General features: G+C 35.2%; 4 protein-coding genes and 1 non-coding gene across 5 annotated transcripts; 2 read left to right on the top strand and 3 right to left on the bottom strand.

The window, feature by feature from the left end:
- Positions 1 to 1,156: 1,156 nt before the first annotated feature.
- Positions 1,157 to 2,303, bottom strand: LOC109012067 (mediator of RNA polymerase II transcription subunit 32-like). Its single transcript, XM_018993518.2, has 2 exons — positions 1,869 to 2,303; positions 1,157 to 1,308 (listed from the first exon to the last, which is right to left on the bottom strand). The coding sequence occupies exon 1, from the start codon at positions 2,301 to 2,303 to the stop codon at positions 1,950 to 1,952; it is 354 nt and encodes a 117-aa protein (XP_018849063.1). The 3' UTR covers positions 1,157 to 1,308; positions 1,869 to 1,949.
- A 4,772-nt stretch (positions 2,304 to 7,075) lies between these two features.
- On the top strand, positions 7,076 to 7,204 carry LOC118344412. The gene has a single exon (XR_004798182.1). It is a non-coding gene; the product is annotated as a small nucleolar RNA snoR80 (small nucleolar RNA).
- Positions 7,205 to 10,691: 3,487 nt separating this feature from the next.
- LOC109012065 lies at positions 10,692 to 12,047 on the top strand. The gene has a single exon (XM_018993511.2). It carries the CDS (start codon positions 10,953 to 10,955, stop codon positions 11,862 to 11,864), a length of 912 nt encoding a protein of 303 aa, XP_018849056.1. The 5' UTR covers positions 10,692 to 10,952; the 3' UTR covers positions 11,865 to 12,047.
- A 7,292-nt stretch (positions 12,048 to 19,339) lies between these two features.
- On the bottom strand, positions 19,340 to 21,855 carry LOC109012064 (polyol transporter 5-like). The gene is made up of 3 exons (XM_018993509.2): positions 21,421 to 21,855; positions 20,701 to 21,047; positions 19,340 to 20,437 (listed from the first exon to the last, which is right to left on the bottom strand). The coding sequence occupies exons 1-3, from the start codon at positions 21,572 to 21,574 to the stop codon at positions 19,394 to 19,396; spliced, it is 1,545 nt and encodes a 514-aa protein (XP_018849054.2). The 5' UTR covers positions 21,575 to 21,855; the 3' UTR covers positions 19,340 to 19,393.
- A 312-nt stretch (positions 21,856 to 22,167) lies between these two features.
- Positions 22,168 to 24,611, bottom strand: LOC109012063 (polyol transporter 5-like). Its single transcript, XM_035684191.1, has 3 exons — positions 24,251 to 24,611; positions 23,608 to 23,954; positions 22,168 to 23,320 (listed from the first exon to the last, which is right to left on the bottom strand). The coding sequence occupies exons 1-3, from the start codon at positions 24,399 to 24,401 to the stop codon at positions 22,268 to 22,270; spliced, it is 1,551 nt and encodes a 516-aa protein (XP_035540084.1). The 5' UTR covers positions 24,402 to 24,611; the 3' UTR covers positions 22,168 to 22,267.
- Between the last annotated feature and the right edge of the window lie 6 nt (positions 24,612 to 24,617).

The following is a 24,617-nucleotide window of genomic DNA, read 5'->3' as shown; positions in this document are numbered from 1 at the left end:
TGATAGATGGATTTTTATGTATTTTAATATATAGACTGTTGAAAATTATGAAAATAAAAATAAAAAAGTATTTAAAAAATAAATAATGCAATAAATAAGTAGATAAAAGAATTTTAAAAATAATATTATTTTATTATTATAAAAGTGAGATGATTAATCCGATGTATAGTTCAAATTTTGAGTAGTTAATCAAAAGTTCAAAAGTGACATATTACTTAAATTTGCCTAAAACTTTATCTAAACCAATAAGAATACTCGAATCAAAATATATCCGGCCCAATAAGAAACGAGTTGGAATGGGAAAAAGTTTTTTTTTTTTTGAGAAAATTGGGAAAAAGTTTTATTCTATCTCTAAAAGTCATCAAACTAACTGAGCCGATACCCAATTATCTACATTTTATTATCCGAAAAATATGTTAAACCTCATTGTTAAATCTTGATTAAAATAAAAATAAATAATAAACTCACTCGGAAGCAGGTCGGATTGGCAATATGTTTAATAAATTCGAGTCGGAAGTAGATTTTTCTCTCACCCAGGACTCGAGCGAATAGTGTGAGTGGACTCGTCACAACTTCAACTTGAATTCCAAATCAAAACCCCTTAATTAATAAATAGATTAAATAACTTTAATGGACCAAAAACAAAAGGTACATATAACCACAATTTGAACAATACAGCATTGTTTTACTTGCTAGCAAAACCACAAATTGCAAATGAAATGTTATACACCCAAAACACATTAAATCCGCAGGCAGGGTTAAGATTCCATAGAAAATAAAGGCTCCCACGCATATGTGAACTTGTCATTTCCACAAGATTGTTAGTCTTGCCCACAGTTAAACTGTAAGGAACAGATAAGATGGAGAAGAAAACTAAAATGCAGAGAGCATGATGCATGAAAGGGCTGGAAAACTTTACTGTGCATTACCCAGAAATCGAATGAATAACAGCTAATTGAGGAAATATTTACTAAAGACAATGGAAAAGTAAATATACAGATGGAATCTAATATAATGATCAATCATCCTTTACCATTTCTCTGTTGTAGCTAAGTAACTTGTAGTGGCTGTGAGAGGTAGACGACTTGCAGCTTGTCTTTCGGCTTTTGCAACTTGACTTTGGGCTTCATGTGTATTGTGTAATACAGTTTGCAGCTCTACGATAAAATTGTCGGCAACTGTATATAAAAGAGCCTTAATGGTGCACCCTTATATCCTCAGTCTTTGCAGAACAGATCACCGGAAAATAAAATCCCCAGGCCATGCTTCCCCCATGTGCTTTGATAGTGTTTATTTCCCCAGCACTCTCTGAGCATAAAACAAAAACCACAATGCACAACAAACTTCTTTCAGAGTTTTGGCTCTAATAGATAAAGTTGGCACTTGCACATACCAGGTGCCTATTGTACATGCACATTGCTCCTATCCACCTATTTATACAGCATATGGGGGGATGTGCCAGTATCATTAGTCTCGTTAAAAAATCACTAGGTCCTTAAAAAAAAGTGCATTTGAATTTATTGTGAGCTTGCTCTTGGAAGCTAATGGAAGATCTGGGTTGTAGATAAGTGGGATCTCTTTAATTAATGGACGTTCAAGAAAATTCCAGTGGAGCTGCAAAACTAGTACAGCAATACCATGAAGAATAAACAATCTTTAAGAAGCTATTTGCAAAAAATTATTTTGCGAGGCACAGAAAATATTTCTTAGAGGTAGAGATAAGCAAGCAGAGGATAAATAACGAATCTAGTGAATGGTAATGACAATGAGATAAATGCCTCCGATGATGAAAGAAGAACTCCATTCATTTTCAAACAAATTAAAAAGCAAGAAAAGCATTAGTTATTTTGTCAGGATACTTCATATACCTATTGAGCTGCATCTTCAGAGAACCTAGCATCAAAATGAGCAGGAGGATGGGAATGGGAAGCACCAGTTCCAGAACCATGTTATAGTTCAATCACAAGCCATCCGACAGCCTTACGCATCTGTTCCAACCGGACTGCACTAATGGGTGGAAGACCAGTAGTAGCAGCTTGCCCAGGCTTCCCAGCCAGTGAGCCAGTTGCTTCATCCACGAGGCACTCTGATCCTATCCTTTGCTTCACAGACTCCACAAACTCCTCCGCTTGGTCACAAGCCACTCTGAACAACTCCCACCTCTGCTTAAAATTTTCTAGAGCAGCATCTGTGGCTGCTGTTTTCTGAGCACCAAAAACCTCCTTGGCTTCAAGTACATTAGCTACTGCAACAACAAACTCCTGATCATATGCATTGTTCAGAGAATCTACCATGTTGTCCATTTTTGGGCTCCCAGGCTAGTACAAAAACAATTAACTGCGAGGAACTCAGTAATCAGAAGAAACTAACACCGAATTAAATATGAAAAGTGCAGTACCGCACAAATTTGTTAGTGGTTTTAGGTAAAGTGACCATTTCCAACAGCACCAAGAATTGGTTGTATTTTGAGGAAATTGTTTATGGATATGGAAGATGAAGATAGAAGCCTATTAAGGTTTCGTAAATGCTGGTCGATAACAAAATAAAACATACAATTTCTGTCACTAACATTGCACTATTCAATTTGAATAATAATAATATCCCGGATGACAATAAAATCCTACCAAATACTGAAATTTAAACTCAAAGTGAATAGAGTGTGATTCTATGTGGCGAACCATCAAAATAACTCCTTACACATGTTATTCTCATATAAATGAATAGTTTGGCAAGCAACATATAATTCTACATGAACCTACGAATATGTTAAAGACTCAACCATTGGTCTAAAAGTGACTTTCACCTATCAGTATTCAATGACTTAACACTATGTCCATACATAGTACCAAGGCATTTTAATCCAACTTATAGGCCACCCATTTTGTGGCTTGAACTACGTGATATGGTGGCTGCTCTCGTACCAATTGTTAAAGATTCAACCATTGAACCAAAATCCCTAAGACTGTTTGATAAATATTTAGTTAAACATTTAACCCTTGAGATCATAAAAGAATACAAAGAATTTCTTAACAGCAACGATTACAACAAAATAATAAAAAGTTATGTACATGAGAAGTTACAAGGAGAAATTAAACAGGACAAAACCCTTTTTGTTTAATAGACATGGGTGTCATTTGAATTGAAAACATGCTCTGTGTGCTTCATGCAAGTTAAAATTTTGTCCAAATAATATATTTTTTTTACTCTTCAGTTGAAATTGCTGATATTTTGAACTAAGAGCACAGTTAATACACAATAACATAAGGCTTAATCGACAATCTATACAGTAAAACGAGTACGTCTAGTAGTATGAATCCTAGATCTATTAAGATTCGTAATAACTGTAATTTCGAATTAAATATGCGCTCAGATTATTGCACCTAATATCCCAAAATTTAAAAGACGACACAACTTTCCCGTTGTGTTTGTCTCAGTACCAACTGAGAGCCCGATAATTGATGTGACACTCCTCTGACCTTGAAAAAAAAAAAAAAAACGTCAAAACACTCGTCCACACATTCAATATTCATATCCAAAAGTATTCAAGTTATCCACAGAAAAATTAAGCTTTTACTTTAGAATCTGTGCGTGTGAGTGATAGAGAAACTTTAGAAAATATCTTAATTTTTTGAAAAGTGTGTAACCTAGGGTGGGTAGCTCCCAACTCCAGAAAGCTCGCCCAAGTTTGTTAATGGAAGGGATTTGGGCTAGCTGGAGGTTGGGGATGACCTAAGTATATGGGGTGAGTTGTGTGTTTCTGTGTGAAGACATCGGGTAGAGAGAGACCCAGAAGAGAGACAAAAAAAAAAAAAAAAAGGACAGAGCATAGTCGGAGAAAGAAAAACAAAAAGGTTAAAAATTAATGAGCGAGGGGCCAACCAATGAGGTGTTTACGTGACATATCTTGAATTGATCAAGGAAAATAATTAAACAGCTCTCATTATTTTTTTTAGAATTCTACGTTGAATGTATTATAGTTTTATAAAATTGATTTTTTTTTATAGATTATAAAATTGAAATTTAATTATTAATGAAATTGTACGTTTGTCTTGATTAATTAAGAAACGAGTAGTAAATAAGAGTCGTGGCTGTATCGTTACTTATTAATTAATAAACAAATATGCTTGCTCCGGCATAATTGATGTAAATTTATTTTTTCAAAACTGAGATAATGTAAATTTGAATAATTAATTACCAATGTTCATGCACGGACCTACTATCTAGAAAGGGTCATGGAGTCATAGCCCTTTAAGTAGTATAAAAATATGAATGGCATGCTACTATTAATCTATAACATTATATTATCAAAAAATTTATGTGTACTCATTTTTACGTATTTTTGTATATTTTATTAATATAATTATTTATATTATTTTTTTAATATAAAATAATTATTTTAAACGATCACATCAGTAAAATATATAAAGAATACGTAAAAATAACTGTACGTAACAGAACTCTTATATTATATCATACCATTAAATTTTTTTATATAAACAATAATGTTTAATTATCATAAAATGAGACTATATATCGTGTATATATAATTTGTGACTGCTCAATAATTATTTTGGTCTATCTACCTCTCCCTTAATCAAGCTCTCTCGCGGCCAAATGAAGGGCAGTCCCCTCGTTTAAGCCAACTAGCTAACGGGTGCCTTAGACCGCATGGTCTCTCTCAATTGCGCTATAGTTCAATTTGTATGTATTTCCTTTACTACTACAAAAGGGATGGTATAAGAGCATTCACATCTCATGCCTCATATCACTGTTATTCCTAAATTATAAGAAAGAATTTAGAAAAAAGTTCAAAAATTCCCTCCTATCTCATTTCCTATTTTAAAATTTTGATTTAGGGGATAAACAGTGGTTCTCTAAATATAAGGAACCATTGTTCATTCCCTAAATTATTTTTTATTAATATTTTATTCGAATAAATAAAATAAATTCTTTTTTCAATCAACTACATTTTCTCTTATACTCATATTTATTATAATTTTAAATAATAATTTTAAAAATAATTTAAATAATTACTAAAATATAAAAATAATAATTTTAAAAATATTATTAAACCCATAAAAAAATAATTTAAATTTTTGTTTTAAATATTCACTATAATAATAGTTCAAAACATAAGAAAAAATATTAAGTAGTTAAGTTTGTAAATGAAAGTGAGAGAAAAAAGTAATAAAGAAATAATAGAAGAATATTATTTTAATATAATAGAGAAAAAATAAGAAATGAGATGTAGAAATTATTTTTAAAATGAGTAAAATTTAGAATAAAATTATAGAGAGTATCATTTTTAACTAAAATTTAAGAAAAAATTTAGAGAGTCGGATATAATAAATTAATAATGGGTTGATCTAACCCTGCAAATGTCTTCTTCCCTTGCAATAATAAATAGACGTTGAGTCATGTCAAGCCGTACGTTTGAGATTGCAATAGAAAATATAATTAATAGTTTTAAGGTGAGTTTAGATCTCAAACTCATCTAAACTCATTATTATAATTTTTTTAAATTCTAACATAAAATTTAATAAACAATTTAATTTTTTCAAATTCTAAAATAATAATAATATTAAAAAATAATATTTTAATAATATTTTATCATCTCAACTCAATTCACTTCAACATCTAAATACACTCTTAAAGTTTGTAACTTATAGTATATAAGAGCAATGGCAATGGACTAGCCATTGCCAAATTCAAGTCTATTTTGCATCTGATTTTTAGCTAAAATTTCTGGCATTGAACTCGGCAAATACATATTTTTCTAACTTTAACTACAGTAAAATTACCACACTCGTCATACTTGGCAAGTAACTGTTGAAGGAGCAAAGATGTATTTTATTATTTCTCTCTTTCCCTCGTGTTTTCCATTTCCCTCGTATTTCCTCGTCTCGCCCCCTCGTCTATTTCCCAGGTTCTCGCCCTGGTCTCGCCCCTCCCTGGTCTCGCACCCGTCTCGCCCTTCCCTGGTCTCGCACCCGTTTCGCCCCCTGGTCTCGCCCCCTCATCTCTTTCCCTGGTCTCGCAGCCGTCTCGCCCCCTGGTTCTCGCCTTGGTCTTGCCCCTCCCTGTTCTCGCCCCCTGGTCTCGCACCCATCTCGCCCCCTGGTCTCGCCCCTCCCTGGTCTCGCCCCCACGTCTCTGTCGGCTTGGCTCAAGAACGCGACACTCTCTCTCGGTTTGGGTTGGTAAGACTACCGAAACTTTATTTGGGTAAGCTTTTCATTGTCGATTTTGAGTATGAATTTGTGAAATTGTGAAATGACTTTGAATTCGTGGGACAAAAGGTTATTATCGTTGCTGTTTTGTCTACAGTTGGTATTGCTGATTGCTATTGATGAATTTGTGAATTTGTAAAATGTGTATGAATTTGTGGGACAGAAGGTTATTATCGAAATTGTGATTTTTCTACAGTTGGTATTGCTGATTTTTATTGAGTATTTTGAGTATAAATTCGTGTCCAGCCAAACCTCCTCTCAGATTCTTAGAGCTGAGGGTCCATATTTTTTTTTTTTTCAGTAACTACAATCCGTTGTAGTTATTAGAGTTGGTGTTGCTGTTTTCTGAAGTTGGTTGCTTGGTTCTGTATTGTTGTTGCTGTCAGTTTGTTTTCTGAAGTTGTTGTTGTTTTCTCAAAAAGCATAACTGTCCTGAGACTCTACCTCATCTTTTGGTTCTGTTTGGTTCTGTAAAAGGCTCGAGAGCTGAGGGTAAGCCCTTCTGTCTGCTTTTGTAATGCTTCCATAATCTTAGGATGACAATGTCCCTACGGCATTGAAGCCATGAAGTTGAATAGTTGTTTTCTTCTCAAGTGACCTTTAGAATTTGAATTCTTCTCATTGTAGTTGTTTTAAAACTGCCCACCGATCCACATGGTTCATGTATTAGTGCCTTTGATCTTGGTATTGATGCATTCCACATGGTTCATGTATTAGTGCCTTTGATCTTGGTATTGATGCATTCCATAATGAAGCTATTGTAAGGATTTTGGGCTGATTCAATGCATCTCATCAACAAATTTTCCCTAATTTAAGTTCTCATTTCATGTAAGCATGCTTTAGGGTGTATTTATGTGTGTATGTAGTAGTATATTTATGTGGGTAATGGCTTGGGCGCTACATTAACGTTTGTGGCTATCTTGATCGATGGTTGCTTTCAATACTATTTGATCCCGAAAACACCACATATATTATTCGTTACAATTGTTAAGACACTTATAATATTGATTTGTGAGCATGCCTATTATTGTTTAGATAATATTTATTTAGATTGAGTAGAACATTAACATCAACTGCTCCAACCAAAAACAGAGATGAGTTTGCTGTTCTTTGCATAACAGATGAGGAATAAAACAGAGAACATTAACATCTTTGCATAACAGATGAGCAAACAAGAACACAGAGTTTATTATGTTGCTGTTTTTCTTTGCAAAACAGAACCAGAATTGTAAATATGTGGCTAGCTATTTATTTGCGGGACTCTTGTATGTGACTAATTTGTGGACTGTTTTGGAATGTATGTGAATATGAAAAAGCGATGAATGTATGTGTATGGTTAAGAAGCTTGTGGATTGGGTTTGAGATGTGTTCTGGAATGTATGTGAATATGAAAAAGTGATGAATGTATGTGTATGGTTAAGAAGCTTGTGGATTGGGTTTGTTTGTGAATCTCTCAAACCGATGAATGTATGTAGCAATCTGGGTGCAAAATATGGAAAAAAACAAAAAACATTCAAGTGTATGTGAAGTGTATATACATTATGAATGTATGTAAAAATTTGGGTGCATAGGGTTTTTTTATCAAATATTATTAAAATATATGAAATGTATTTGTAAAATATGAAAAAAAAAATGTCAAATATTATTAAAATAATAATATAATATTATTATTTTGACTTTAAAATGGCTAGTCTAATGTGGACACAGATAGCTAAAAGTTAATACTATAGCTAAAATGTAAGATTCTAGCTAAATTTTAGATTTGGCAATGGCTAGGCCATTGATAATGCTCTAATAAGTTCTTAAAAAGTTATTTGGTAACCATGTTTTTAAATCAATTTGTTTGGAAGCAGATTTCAAAAGTACTTTTTGAAATAGAAATAATGGTTATTTGATTTTTTAAAGATAATGATCATATCTTTTAAAATTTAAAAGTTGTAATTATCTTAAACTAATTGTATGGATATTTTCGTCAATTGAAATTTTTTTTAAAATTTGAATAATACTTTTTTTTAAACGTATTCTTTAACTTATTTGAGATTAAAAAATAATATAAATATTTTTACACGAGTTTCAAATTTGTACATTTTCCATTTATATATGATAATTTATCATATATCCCTATGTTTTGTGTTTCTGATTCGAAAGTGGCTTTTTTTCTCTTGAAAAATTAGGTTTCTTTTCTTTTTTTATTACTAATGGTGTTGATGGACTGGTAATGGTGTCATGTGACAGTGGGCGATGGGGGAGATGGTGTTCTTCGATTTAACGGGGTTCAAATTAATTTTTGAATGGAGAGATGTGTAGATGTGTTTCATTATTCAGTGTAACGAGTCTATTGTAATTTTTATGAAATTGATGACGGGGTAGAGTATTATTAGACGCTGTTAAAGCATTATTTTCGGATGGACCGATCCAAAGCATTTCACATCTTGAATTGATCAAGGAAAATAATTAAACAGCTCTCATTATTTTTTTAGAATTCTACGTTGAATGTATTATAGTTTTATAAAATTGATTTTTTTTTATAGATTATAAAATTGAAATTTAATTATTAATGAAATTGTACGTTTGTCTTGATTAATTAAGAAACGAGTAGTAAATAAGAGTCGTGGCTGTATCGTTACTTATTAATTAATAAACAAATATGCTTGCTCCGGCATAATTGATGTAAATTTATTTTTTCAAAACTGAGATAATGTAAATTTGAATAATTAATTACCAATGTTCATGCACGGACCTACTATCTAGAAAGGGTCATGGAGTCATAGCCCTTTAAGTAGTATAAAAATATGAATGGCATGCTACTTTTAATCTATAACATTATATTATCAAAAAATTTATGTGTACTCATTTTTACGTATTCTTACATATTTTATTAATGTGATTATTTATATTATTTTTTTAATATAAAATAATTACTTTAGACCATCACGTACAAAAAATAGGTAAAAATAATTATATGTAGTAGAATTCTTATATTATATCATACTATTAAATTTGTTTATATAAACAATAATTTTTAATTATCATAAAATGAGACTATCGTGTATATCTAATTTGTGACTGCTCAATAATTATTTTGGTCTATCCACGTCTCCCTTAATCAAGCTCTCTCGTGGCCAAATGAAGGGCAGTCCCCTCGTTTAAGCCAACTAGCTAACGGGTGCCGTAGACCATGGTCTCTCTCAATTCCGTTATAGTTCAATTTGTATGTTTTTCCTTTACAACTACAAAAGGGATGATATAGTAAATTAATAATGGGGTTAGATCATCTAACCCCGCAAATGTCTTCTTTCCTTGCAATAATAAATAAACGTTGAGTCATGTCAAGCCGTATGCTAGAGATTGTAATAGAAAATATAATTAATAGTTTTAAAGTTTGTAACTTATAGTATATAATAAGTTCTTAAAAAGTTATCTGGGAACCATGTGTTTAAATCAATTTGTTTGGAAACAGATTTAAAAAGTACTTTTTGAAATAAAAATAATGATTATTTGATTTTTTAAAGATAATGATCATATTTTTTAAAATTTAAAAATTGTAATTATCTTAAACTAATTGTATAGTGATAATTTTTTTAAAATTTGAATAATACTTTTTGCTAAACGTAGTACTCTTTAACTTATTTGAAATTAAAAAATACTATAAATATTTTTACACGAGTTTCAAATTTGCACATTTTCCGTTTATATATGATAATTTATCATATATCCCTAAATTTTCTTCCATAGGCGCCGATCCTTACCTTTGGAAAAGAAACGTGTGAAATTAAGTTCAAAATAATATTCTTGCGTGGACACAAATAAATGTTGTATTTGCACGTCTCCAAGAATTCACACAATTACTTAATTTTTGAGAACAAATCCACGTGTAAATGCATGCACTGGATTGAAAAGGGGGGGAAAAAGGATAGTAATTAAATTAAGTCAATTTAAATTAATGAACTCTACGAAATTCAAGAGAAATTAGTTATTGGTCGAGTCTATCATTTCGATTATATCGGATCACTTTGGACACACTGGAATTTGAATAGAACTCACTCACTCACTCACTCCCTCCCTCGATCCTGAAAAAATAAAGAGTATGACTAGCATTTGAACTACGTCTTCTTTATTATTTTTTGAAATTCTATCACTAATTAAAACATAACAGAAATAGTGTTTTATCAAGGACAAATTTCCTCAAATTCTTCAATATCCTATATATCATCGATCTGCACTAATTAAAAGTATAACTTATCTAAATTCGGATTTCAAATTAGAAAGTGGTATATAAAAAAATTCTAGAGAATCCCAACAATTTGATTTGAAATTATTAATTGATGTATATTATTAAAGAAATTATGTGTGTGTATATATATATGATAATTAATGTTGATGCAGTTCATGGACCGTGCCATGTTCTAGTTAATATAATGTACAAAGAATATTGGCATCTAATTTCTCGAGAAAAAAAGAAAAAGAAAAGAATATTGGCATGCATTCCGAAATTTAATTAACAGCTGCATGTAGACAGGAGACATTCACGCATGTGGTAATTTCTCCGGAATATGGTATGACCCAGTCAACAATGGTAAAGGGAAATCAGTATTAAACAAGAATTTGAATAGTCCTGGACTCCTGATCTCCTATAAATTTGAGATACAACTCTATTCTATCTGCACAACGTCTGCTTCTTCTAGGTCTTGTCTTTTCTCTTCTTTATTCCAAGTCTGCATCATGAACATGAATAAGGAAGACCGTGATGAACTAAAGAAGAGAAAGAACAATAGCCATAGCCGTAGCCCAGATTTGAGAAACAACAATAGCCCAGATCAATACATACTCACAACCGAGCTTCAACAAGAGCACGACGAAGAAGATGATGATTTGAAGCTTGCTCTTACTCTTTTTTATCGTCCTCCCAAGCGTTCTGTGCCGGTAGATCAGCCACTTCCTCCGCCGCCGACATCTCCCCCTCCGCCACTGACTCAATCAATATCACTTCAAGTACCCCACCATCTATACGCGGTGCCAATAGTACCATTCGTGCCGGAATCCTCGAGTTCAAGTACCCCCCTGATTATGTGCGGTCCAGAAGGCGGCCCCTCTCGCCCCATACGCGCTCGTCGAAACCAGTCACGGGTGCTGCGCGAGGGAAAGTCCGACACCGTCATAGCTCCGTTCCCGTGGGCCACAACACGTCGAGCCACGGTCTACAGTCTCGAATGCCTGCTGTCCAAGCAAATCGATACCATTACGGGCTTCGTCCAATGCAAGCGGTGCGAGCGTCAGTACGAGATGGGGTATAATCTGGAGAAAACGTTTAACGAAGTTGGGCATTATATCGCGGAGAACAAGAACAGCATGCATGACAGGGCGCCGAGCAAATGGATGAATCCGGTTCTTCCAAAGTGCGAGTTCTGCGGTCAAGAAAACAGCGCGAAGCCGATTATCTCGCAGAAGAAGAAGGCGATAAACTGGCTGTTTTTGCTTCTGGGACAAATGCTTGGTTGCTGCACGCTTGAGCAATTGAAGTATTTCTGCAAGCACACCAAGAATCACAGGACGGGTGCTAAGGATCGAGTTCTTTATCTCACTTATCTTGGATTATGTAAACAACTCGATCTTAGTGGACCTTTTGATCGATAAAGATCATCATCTTGGCCTGTTCTTTGAAGTTATTTTCCTATGTTAATTTCGTTTCTTTCTGCCGGGCTTTTGATGATCATCTCTGGATGCAGATCTATCTAGTTGCTTTGTCTTTTCAATTTGGCTCGTAATCCGGCCTCCAATTAGTTTATAATCTTCCATAATGGAATTATTCTAATCATGTCTTGCATGCAGTTGTTGTTAGTTCAAATTTAAATTTTATAACTTGTTGATAAAAATATATGTGAAAATTAGGGCGATTTTGTTTCTGAAAAATCAAATATTCAAAAAAATAATAAAAAAGATCATTCATGTATATGAGGTTCTTGAATATAGTGGGGAATCTCAATGTCATTACATAGAAGCAACCATTGTAATGTCCCGATCGTGGAGGTCCAGGAGTAAACTACTATTATTTGATAATTAATTTCAATAATGCTAATATATACTCCATATCTAAATATATAATTCCAAGGACTCCAAATCAAACATAAATTTCTTCAATTTGATTAACTACACATACTCATTTATCATATCTTTAATACAATAAATCAAATAAAATAGATCAACAGCTTCGCATATCTCAAATAACATAGTAAAAAGGACCTGAGTTTACATAAGTCTCCATAAATCATCAAAACATACTAAAATCCATCTACTGAATAAAATAAATCTCTCAACAAAAATAGTACCATGAGGTGCCCAACTACTATCCTCAACTAATGTTGCCAATGCACTCTATTACTGATCATCAGCTGAACCATCAAAATCATCTGAAATATTATGAATATGAAGGGTGAGTTATCAATAACTCAGTAAGCAGATAACATATACTAATATATAAACATGAACATTTACATAATTCAGGATGCAGAACAAGCATCATATCGGAACATAGGTCATATTTAACCCTTTGTGGTAGGGTTGTGCATCTGTAGATAGCCAAACATAACATAACTCACTCTGTCACTAAATGGTGTACACTCAAACAGAGACTACTATTATAACTCGTGACAAAATCGTATACCATTATTATCACATGTGACAGGGTCGTATACCATTACTGTTATCCATGACAGGATCGTATACCACTATTATTACTCGTGGCGGGGCCACATACAATTACTATTACTCGTAACGGAGTCGTATACCACTATATCACCCGTGGAGGGGCCTTAACGGAACAAAATAGGAATATAACCAGACACGGAATCAGAAAGTCATGCCAAAGGTTTTTCAGATGCCACATCATATCAAATTTGATTATTGAATAGATTCAGATCATTTCTCATATTCTAAAAATAGATTCAGAACATCTTTACATCACATGCAAAAAATTTCAAATTTCATACTCGCTCTTTTTGCACAGTTCAAAAGTAGAATGCCAAAAATAAGTTTGATCATGTCTACACAGTCATGACAAAAATACTTCATCTTTATACAAATTTTATGAGTATGCAAAACATATATATGAGGTTGTTTTCACATTTCATTTCATAACAAAACATGCATATTTTCTAAAATCAACCTCAGTCATTTTCTTTTATGGAAAGTCTAGTATAGGAACGCCGCTTACCTGACTTTCGTGTATTATCTACGTATTGAGTCCGCATTCTAGCCGTATCACAGTAACCGAAATAACATTCTAGTCTCTCATAAGTAAACATTAATACCCGCACAAAACTTATCAATAAAATTTTTACAAGCTTACACTAACAAAACACAAGCCCCTAACTAGTTAGTTTACATTAACTAGCCCCCACTCGATTCCAAAGCTGTTTATTAAGCACTCACATCACACCATCACAATGTGTCCGACAAAGACAGCAGATACATCATTTTTCCATAACCAACATCAACCCAAAAGCAACAATCTAAGATTCAAGTCAATCTTTCATCAACTCTAACGATCACATTTGACCCAAACAATCAAGTCAACTCCAATCCACCATATATAAATCTCAATACCGCCAGCATATAACTCAATACAGGCATGTAACTCCATCTCCAAACAGCCGAAAGTCAACCTAAACAATCACAGTAATTCAGCCAACGCACCACAAGTATAATCTGTCCACACTTCGGCTCAACCAACAAAAACCCAATTCTACCATTTCTAACATGCCAAAAGAGACGACATAACTTCCAAAATATACCATATATATAAAATGTGTAGCTAACAGAAAATTCATCTCGCTAGTGCTTGAATACCATACTAAATTCTTGTGTAATTGATACAACTAGAATGATGGCGAAAATGTGCTATTAAGGACTGGTCTATTATAGTTCTAACAAAAGTATGTGTTGCGTGAGTAAGAAATAAAATCCAAGGGATAGTGAGGGAATATTGTGTGACAAAGGGAAAATAAATCACAGAGGGCAACAAACTACAATTCAAGACAGCAAAGGGCCTTACCAATGTTTGAGTTCGTGTATAGTGAAAAGGGAAGAATATGGAGGCATTGGTAGTAATTGAATACACATGGACATAAGAGTGCCGCGCGACTATATAATTGGTAAGGTTGAAATAATTAAATCAAATAAATTAAAGTAAAATCAAATGCAACCATTTCGGGTGGAACGATGAACATAGAGAGAGAGAGAGAGAGAGAGAGAGAGAGAGAGAGAGAGAGAGACGTGGGCTTATCGGTGAAAGGAAAGTCCACCTGTGATGACGCGACTCGCTGCGACAACACGACACAGTTTGGATGAGTGATCTATGAAGGAGTTCGTGAGTGGAAATTAATGTGGGTGCGTGTGAGAGTGAGTGAGAGAAGGGCTTACCGTCGTTCAACACTTTTGGTGAGGAGACTCGACAGCGACACCAATCCAAGGAGATCCATGCACCGTAACACCCACACTCATAGAAATTTGTATGAGAGGGAGAGAGATAGAGATCGGCACATAGAGAGAAAAAGTGGTTTGTAGAGAGAAGTTTTGATGTGAGGAAAAGAGTAAAAGAAAACTGTAGAGACGTGGGGGTTTTGGTATCGGGGTGGAGGGAATTTCGGGATGTAGAAAACTGAACTGGAAAAACCGTCAGGGAAGAGAATGAAAGTGGGAAGAAGAAAACTCATCGAACGACATCTTGTAGAGGCTCAAGGGCTGGGCTTGCCGTGGGCCTGTGCCTAGGTTTGGGCTTGGGCCCTAGGCCCAGGTATTACAACCATGATGCCATAACATTAAAATTATAACTTGTTTTTCAGTTCAGCTTGCTAACTCACCCAAGAGGGGAAGTATTTATCACTGCTATTACCCAAGTTAAATAAGTATCACGTATATGCAAAAATTAAAGCATATATACACATGTATATCACCCTAAATTTTTATTGAAGTTTGTAAATATTATGAATAAACCTAGCTAGCTAAATAGTTGGTGCATGCAAATCCTTTCTAACAATAGTTCTAACAAATATTTATGAATTCAAGATCATTCTATGTCCACATCAAAGTAGATTTGTAGGAATAATAAAGCGAAAATTATGTTTATATAATTTTTTTTAAGTTCTCCCACCTATGATGAACATGTCTGTGAAGGGGGGACGAGGGCGTGCAAGTTTCTTGTAAAGCTTTTATATAACTTAATTTCTTAATTGGATGAAAAATTAGATGCAATTGATATTTATCGGTCAATGAAAATTTTGATATTCTAGATATACAGTAACAAAAAGTCACAAATAGACTTTGTGCTGGTAAATGATGTATATGACTTTTAAATCATCACAAATTGTAGATTTAAGGGTTGTGATCACACACCAAACGGTATAGTACCCTTTAGATTTACAACATCTTTATGTCGATGGTTCCTATAGGAGTTGTTGGTTGAGGAAATGTCAAGTGATACAACCATTTGATTTAGTCAAACGATTATGCTCCCTACAAATGGTTGTGTCATTTGCCAACCAATGTTATGTAGTCTATATATAGAGATCATTTGTGCACAATTTGAGTGTGTACCATTCTGTTGTCCATCATCAAGTTGTGGGACAAACACCCTAATAGAATTGTTATCATTTTGAGAAAGCACCATGTTAATTCTTCATTTTTTAACACAAATGACTTCAATAGCTATCTCCCCGTCTCTTGTGATCTAATTATACCAAACATTTTCTTGGATTTCTACTTTTTATTTAAGAAATCTCACATACTCCTTATTTGTTTTTTATTTGGGTTAGAAATATTAATCATCTTGGTCGTAAGAATTATGAGTTAATATCTTGCATTAGGACTAACCTATTTCCTTTCCAAAAATTATGTGACATACTAAAGTCACCCACACATATAACTCGATGCACACCTAGTCCGGCCCACTCAAGTTGAAAACATAGACGCTCGGTCCGAAGTAATCCCAATGACCTAAGGTACTGGAAGTCTGCATGCATGCCCTTGTCAATGTGGTCCAAACTTTCAAACATGAAAACTATGATCATTTTGCGATAAAGATGATATAATGGCTATGTTAAAGATCCAATTATTAATTCAAAAGTTTTAGGATTGTTGAATACTAATTTTGGTTAAGTATTTAATTCTCAGGATCATAATATTCCACTACACTTTCGAATTAGACGTCCACGATGCCCCACTCTATCGACACTGACTTGGTGGTAACCCTTTCCCTTTTGACTACTTCACTCATCTATCAATATTCAATGAGTTAACACCATGTTCATACATAGTACCAAAACATTTTAATCAACTTGTAGGTCGCTCCCCTCCTTGACTTGAACTTGTGACGTGGTCTTTGCTCTAATACTAATTATTAAAGACTCAACTATTGATCCAAAAGTCCAAAAAATTTTGGATACTAATTTGGTTAAGCTTTTAACCTTCATGATCATGACAGACTATAATTTTGAGAGAGTCCAAATATGAAATTACCTTCATGCTCAACGGAGAGTTATGTGTCGACAAAGTGAGAAAGTGGGATCTGAGGAGATCTAGAAAAATGGATATTGGGTTGGGGGCACAGTTGCACATCCAGGCAAGCATCTCGAAGAAGAGGGTAGGATTATGTGTGACCAAGTTGCAGAGCTCTCTCTCTCTCTCGTGTGTGTGTTATTTTTGTTCTTCCTTCATTCCTTCCTACAAGTGTGGACATTAAATTAGATTCCCCTTTTGGTTTATTTAATTGGGTGGTGCTACTTTACCTCCAATGTAACCACTCACTTTGTGCAATTCTTTTTAATGTTAAAAAAACACACTTTTATACTAGTGGTCAAAGTGAGCGGTCACTTTGGAAGGACAACCTAACATTTTTCTTGTTAATTTGAGTTTGGAGGTGTACGTCTTAGGATTCTTGAATCCTGACCAACATTTTCTTTCTTTTCTATATCGTGATTTTCATTTGTATTAATATTATTTGAAAAATGAGATTTACAGTCTTAAGGTGTGCAAGTCTCTCATACTCCACTTGAATAAATCTAACATTCACATGAAAAATTTCAAAAAAATTATACAAAACTTACATACCTTAAGATTGTATCTACATTACTCATAGTAGTAGTACCGAGTGACTCGGGCAACGTAGCACGAGCTGGACCAAAATGATTTCACACTCCCAATCAAAGCCAGAGCTGGTCCAAGAGATCCACCAAAATCATTACCCTCAAAGCAGGATGGTTGGCCCAAACTCACTTTAATGGGTTTTGCTCAAACAAAATCGTTCCTGTTTATTGTACAGAGATTGACTCTGTAATCTTGCTCACCTTCTTTTCTTTCCACTTTTGGGCTAGAGAGCATGGCCCAATACGTATACACGTACGGTATGAAGACTTGAGCAGTTTGACCCAAAACCCTCTCTCTCCCTCTCTCTCTCTCTCTCTGAAACTGAGTTGAATGGTCGTTCAAACTACAAACTACAAGAAGTTTGAAGTTACTTATTGGAGGAAGTCAAACAAAAACTTAGGAGTTGTTTAGATAATGAATTGATGTCTAATCATTAAAAAAATTTCAAATTTTTAAATAAAATATAATAAATAATTTAATTTTTTTAAATTTTAAGATAAAAATAATATTAAAAAATTTATTCTAATAATATTTTTATATTTTATTTTATCTAGTCTCAACTCAGTCCAAGTGAAGTCATTAATCCTCCAAATTAAGCTGGTGCAAGTTTGCAACGGAAGAATTTATACGAAAATAAAATGTTATAAATGCAGTAGAAAAATGATGATGTAGCTAGGAATCTAGCCAGGATGCTAGAGCTTCACCAACAGACAATAGTCACACTACACATTCGTACGAAGAACCAATCAATGCTAAACATCGTTCTCAACTGGTCATTAATTTCAACTTTCCCTCACCTAATAATTAAAGAGCATTGCTACACAACTGGTCATTATTCTTTTTATATTATTTCAAATTTTTTATTCATTATTTATATAATAAATATTTAATAAAAAATAATAATAATAAAAATTAAAAATAATATAGAGTGTGAAATGTTAAGAAGTTGTGAAGATTTTTTGATAATTAAAATTACTGACTCCTTGCTTCCCTTTCTTTTGCTTTTGGGTTCATGCATGCAATTCCATGTGTTGGTGGGGCTAATTCCTCAAGTGATTTTGACGTTTTCTCACCATTATTAATGGTCATCCCCGCCGATCTTATCATGATTTCGAATCTTTTTGGCATGTGATAACAAAGAGATGGCGGATTTCTTCCGGGGTGGCGCGTGTGCTGCACGCGCCATTGCAGCCACCATAGCAGTCCAGCAGTCCTTTTCTAGTGTTTCTATAGTTTTTTTATATTTTATTTAGTGTCTTGTATTTTTATATGTTAATAATAAAAAAATAAAAAAATAAAATTTGTCCATTCGTCCCAATGATGTGTTGTCCCCTCTCTGCTTTGGTAGTGTGTGGGGTTGGAGCACCCTACTCCACTTAATTGGAGTATAGATTTTGTCACCTGGTTACATTTTTTCTATCGAGGATAGAGATGTGTGCGGCAGATCCTTTAGACTTCGATCTTTAGTGATATGTCGTCTGGACTAGACCATGTCAACCACTGTAAACTGTAGTATGTTAGGAAGCTTTAACGTTTGTATTTGACTTTTTTAAGTCATATTTATATGTCTTTTTTATGAATGATAAGTGATCTTTTTATCAACAAAAAATAAAAAATAAAAATAAAGAGAAATTTTTTTTTTTTTTTTTTAAAAACTTTTTACTGTCTTCTATCGATTGATATATTGTCAGTGATATTTTATTTCAATATATATATCATTAATCAATATAAACCGATTAAATACAGCGAGTTTATTAAACAGCTTAATTTGTTTTCACATATAAAATGAATTGACTTAAGATTAAAATTAAAAATTAAATAAAATATTATTAGAATATATTTTTTTAATATTATTTTTATTTTAAAATATAAAAAAATTAATTTTTTATTTTATTTTATATAAAAATTTAAAAAAAATTATAATTATTAAATAAGATAAAATGAGAGGAATTGTAAAAATAAACTAGACGTAACACTATAACAAGAAGATTGTATTAAATTTATTTTCTGTTTTCATTCATTTCTTATGTAACTTCGTCATTCTTCTTCCTAAATTTAGTGAGCTTCCACCCGAAATTACCAAACAACCCCTCCATGCCCTCCAAGGTTCTATCTTGTGTTTCTGGTAGCATGAAATAAAAGAAGAACCAAGACAAAGTGGCGATCGACGCATAGAGAAAGAAGGCCCCACCAATGGTGATCCCTTTGCTTAGGGTGAGAAAGGTCATGGAGATTGCCGCACTTGTCAACCTACTCACCGCCACTCCGATGCTCACTCCTTGCGCCCTTAGCCGCAACGGTAAGATCTCTGAGCTGTACACCCACGTGATGGGCCCCAACCCTATAGAGTAAATCGCCACGTATGCTAGCACCATGGCAATGCACAGAGCCACTGCCCAAGTTAGCTTCTGGTCTGAGTGGTCAATGATAGTCAGACCAATTGCAAGGGTTGCGAGTGAGAGGATCATGCCTGCTACGCTAGTGAGAAGCAACGGTCGGCGTCCGATCCTGTCTAATAGGAATGTGGCCACTAAGATGAATATGGTCTTGGTGAATCCTACGGCCACCGTTGCTAGTAACTTGTCGTTCGTTGACGTGATACCGGCCTTCTCAAAGATTCTTGGGCTGTATAGAACGACCGAATCAATACCTGATGATTGTTGGAAGAAATGGATACCGACGGCTGCAATTAAGGCGTGGCGAACAGACGCTGTGGGATGGAGAACTAGGTCTTTCCACACGTCCTCGCCATGATTTTGTTTCGGCACCAGAACCACGTCGTCAGTGCAATCTTCAGAAATACCAGCGACTCTTTTGATATCGGCTAGTCTTATCTCGGCCTCCTCTTTAGAGGCAGAGATTTTAGCGAGGACTTGCTTAGCGTCGCCAAGTCGACCCTGCATGACCAGCCACCTTGGTGACTCAGGTAGGGCTAAGACAACGAGACCAATTATAACGGCAGGGATAGCACCCGCTCCAAGCATCAAACGCCAACCCAAGTGAGTTGGGAGCTTAGAGAAAGCGTAGTTCGAAACGTACCCCAGCAATATCCCGCCATTAATGAAGACCTACGGAAAACGTGATCAACATAATCATGTTAATACTTGGAAAAAAGGAGCATCAATGACTATCTGAAAAATTCATGATGATTTCTTGTACTGTTGTTGAATTTGAAATATATAGTTTGAAAATAGGAACCAATCAATGGTTGCTCTGTTTGTAAGTATCTGTTTTCTTCTTTATATATAATAACTATCAAACGCTATATGTTTTTTTTTTAAAAAAAAAGAAACAGAATATCTTCGAGATAATTATTGTGCTACGCGCCAACCTCGGTGAACGAGGTGAGGAAGCCACGAGACGAGGCTGGAGAGACCTCGGCGGTATAAACCGGAGCGATCATGAGTCCGAAGCCGACGGCGACACCGACAACGAACCGACCGACCATGAGAAAGGCATAGTTGGTGGCAAGGCCCATGAGGATAGCTCCGACAAAGAAGATGACTTGGGCTACCATGATGGTGTAGCGTCGGCCTATCCAATCGGAGGTTCGGCCGGCGGCGAACGAGCCAATGAGGCAGTGAAGGTTAAGGATCCCGACGAGGATTTCCACCTCGACGTCAGTGATTTTCAGGTCCTCTTTTATGTAGATTATTGCTCCGCTTATTACTCCAAAATCTGAAGCAACAAATGAGGACCTGTTGAGAAAGCATCCTAAACACAAACCTTCCTAGACAACATTTTCCGTAGAAAATCCGGTAAGATTCCATGTGGGAATTAAATATGATAAAAAAAAATTCCCTGAAGAGTTACTTGTACGTGTTTAATTTTGGATATACTATTGACCTCCATTTATATCTCTCCGTAAAAAAGGAAACAAATTTATTTCCAACAAAAACTCCTTCATGTAAGTTGTAATCAACCAGTACCAGTGGCAGTGATGAATGGAAAAGCATAAACAAATTAAAAGGGATATTATAAATATACAGTAAGAGGTGAAGGGTATAATTAACTAACCATAAGTGTAAAAAAAAAAAAAAAAAAAACTAACCATAACCCAGTAAGACGGAAGTCATGGAGGCCAAAACAGAACAAGCAATAGCATACATATTCCTCTTGGGTTTCTTTGGAGGATCAAAATCCACAATAGTACTTATTTGGGGTTGGTCGGAAATGGCATTATTTTCAACTTCCCGGTCAGCCATCTCAATCGGTTAGCCAGAGAGACTAAAGATATATGGAGCTAGCGAGGGGCTTTTATCAAAAGGCCAGGTTTTGATTCGGCTGGGAATACTAGCTTGCGGAGTAATTCGAACCAGGCAGTAGTACTGGTTGTTGTTCTATGCTCAACGCAGGAGGTTTATTTATAAACAAAATCAATGAATAACATTCAACATCCAATTATTTTTCTAATACCCAATTGACAAAGAACTGGTTGAAACAGCTTGGGAGGATGAAAACGGGCCACAGATGCATAGACAATTTCTTATTATTTTTTACTATCACGAGGACGACATCCTATTTAAATATTGAAATCTCTCTCCTGAAACTAAAATTAAAAAATTATAATAGACTATATGACAAATAAGAGAAAGAAAAACATTAATCTAATGCCTAAAACGAGGCGGTCCAGCTTTTTATCCAACATGTACATACCATGTAAATTAGTGCTTTGGTAAGTGAGCAATCGGAGGAAAAGAGACACCCAACCCAGCAACAACTAAATTCTCCGAAGCATCAGCCCCCTCTCAATAAGTAGTATAGACTTACCTTAAAAGAGGAAAAAAAAGAACGAATATATAGCAAGTACGTCGGTCAGTCTATAGTTCAAGATTATGAGTAGAACTTTTTATAATATCTTATAAGGACACTATTTTTTGTTATTAAACCAGTTTTGCTTACATAGCTGCTCCCTCATTTTGCTTCTTCTTCATCACTTTGGATAACTTCCACCCCAAATTACCAAACAACCCCTCCATGTCTTCTAAGGTCCTGCCTTGTGTTTCTGGTAACATGAAATAAAAAAAGAAACAAGATACTATAGCGAACGACGTATAGAGGAAGAAGGCCCCACCAGTTGTGATCCATTTGCCCAGTGAGAGAAAGGTCATGGAGATTACAGCACTCGTTAACCTACTCACAGCCACTGCGATGCTCACTCCATGGGACCTTAGCCTCAGCGGTAAGATCTCCGAGCTGTATACCCATGTGACGGGCCCCACTCCTATTGAGAAAAATGACACGTATGCTAGAACCATGGCAATGCACAGAGCCACCGCCCACATCAACTTTTGGTCTGACTTTTCGATGATCGTCAGCCCGATTCCGAGGGTTGCTAGTGAGATAATCATGCCTGTTATGCTGCTTAGAAGCAACGGACGGCGTCCGATCTTGTCTAATAGGAACGTGGCTACCAAGATGAGCAGGGTCTTGGCGAATCCCACGGCCACTGTCGCTAATAGCTTGTCGTTCGTCGACGTGATTCCGGCCTTCTCGAATATTCGTGGGCTGTATAGAACGATAGAATCAATACCTGATACTTGCTGGAAGAAATGGATACCGACAGCTGCGATTAAGGCGTGGCGAACGGACGGTGTGGGGTGGAGAATCAGGTCTTTCCACAAGTACTTGCCGTCACTTTGTTTCGGCACAGGAACGACGTTGTCAATGCAATCCTCAGAAATGCCGGCGACTCTTTTGATACCGGCTAGTCTTATCTCCGCCTCCTCTTTAGAGTCTGAGATTTTATCAAGGACTAGCTTTGCGTCGCCAAGTCGACCCTGCATGACTAACCACCTTGGCGACTCAGGCATGCCTAAAGCAAGGAGGCCGATTATAATGGCGGGGATAGCACCTGCTCCGAGCATCATTCGCCAACCCAAGTGAGTTGGGAGCTTAGAGAAAGCATAGTTCGAAACGTATCCCAACAATATCCCACCATTGATGAAGACCTAAAAAATAACGTCGAAATAATCATGTGAATGTTTTGGAAAGCCATATATCATCAATGAAATGGTTATCTGAAAATTTTCGTGGTAATATGTTGTACGGTGGTTACTTTTCATGAATTTAAAACATAATATCGAAAGCGCGCAGGAACCAAATTACAATGATTGCATTTGTTTAGAAGTGCTTTTCTTTAAAGTAATTATCAATATATAGCTATTTATATTTTTGTTCCTTGGAAAACAATAGATGAGCATATATCTTTGAGATAATTAGTATACTACAAGCGAACCTCGGTGAACGAGGTGAGGAAACCACGAGACGAGGTTGGAGAGATTTCAGCAGTATAGACCGGAGCAACCATGAGCCCGTAGCCAACAGCGATACCGGCAACAAAGCGACCGACCATGAGAAAGGCATAGCTGGTGGCAAAGCCCATGAGGATAGCTCCGGCGAAGAAGATGGCTTGGGCTACCACGATGGTGTAGCGGCGGCCAATCCAGTCAGAGGTTCGGCCGGCGGCAAATGAGCCAATGAGGCAGTAGAGGTTAAGGATTCCGACGAGGATTTCGACCTCTACGTCGGTGATTTTCAGGTCTTCTTTTATGTATAATATTGCTCCGCTTATTACTCCAAAATCTGAAACAACAAAAGATTGGATAGTAAAAGTATGTATTATCTCATTATTATAAATTTTTAAAATTTTTATATTAAATATAATAAATAAAAATAATATTTTATTTAATTTTAATTTTAATTTATCTATCACGACTCGAAACAACACCTCAGTCTCCATTTCTTTCTCTTTCTTTTATCAAAGAAAAATGAAACAAATTTATTTCCGACAAAAACTTCTTAATTTAATCAACCAGAGAAATAAATACAAATTTAAAGGGATGCTATAAATAAAAGCAGCAAGAGGCCGTGAAAGTTACCGTAGCCCAGTAAGACGGAAGTCATGGAGGCCAAAACAGCACAAGCAATAGCATAACTGTTATTCTTTGGTTTCTTTGGCGGATCAAAATCCACAATCGTACTCTTCTGGGGTTCAGAAATGGCATTATTTTCAGTTTTCCGGTCAGCCATCCCGATCAGTTAGCTGGCAGGATCGAGATCAGGGATGGATCGAGAGGTTTGTATAATTAGAGGGGCCGTTCTGTTGGGAATATTTGCAAAGTATTCAAGAAAGTGGCCATGAACCAAGCAAGCTAGCTCTGCTCTACTACTGTCAGTTCTGTGTTGAGCTAAAGATCAGAGTGATTTAAGAAAACAAAAGAATGCTAGTCATCATTATCATCAACT

Source organism: Juglans regia, chromosome 13 (genome assembly GCF_001411555.2).
Source record: "Juglans regia cultivar Chandler chromosome 13, Walnut 2.0, whole genome shotgun sequence".
NCBI lineage: Eukaryota > Viridiplantae > Streptophyta > Magnoliopsida > Fagales > Juglandaceae > Juglans > Juglans regia.
The sequence above is the reverse complement of the archived record's forward strand: the minus strand, read 5'-3'. Positions and strand labels throughout refer to the sequence as shown.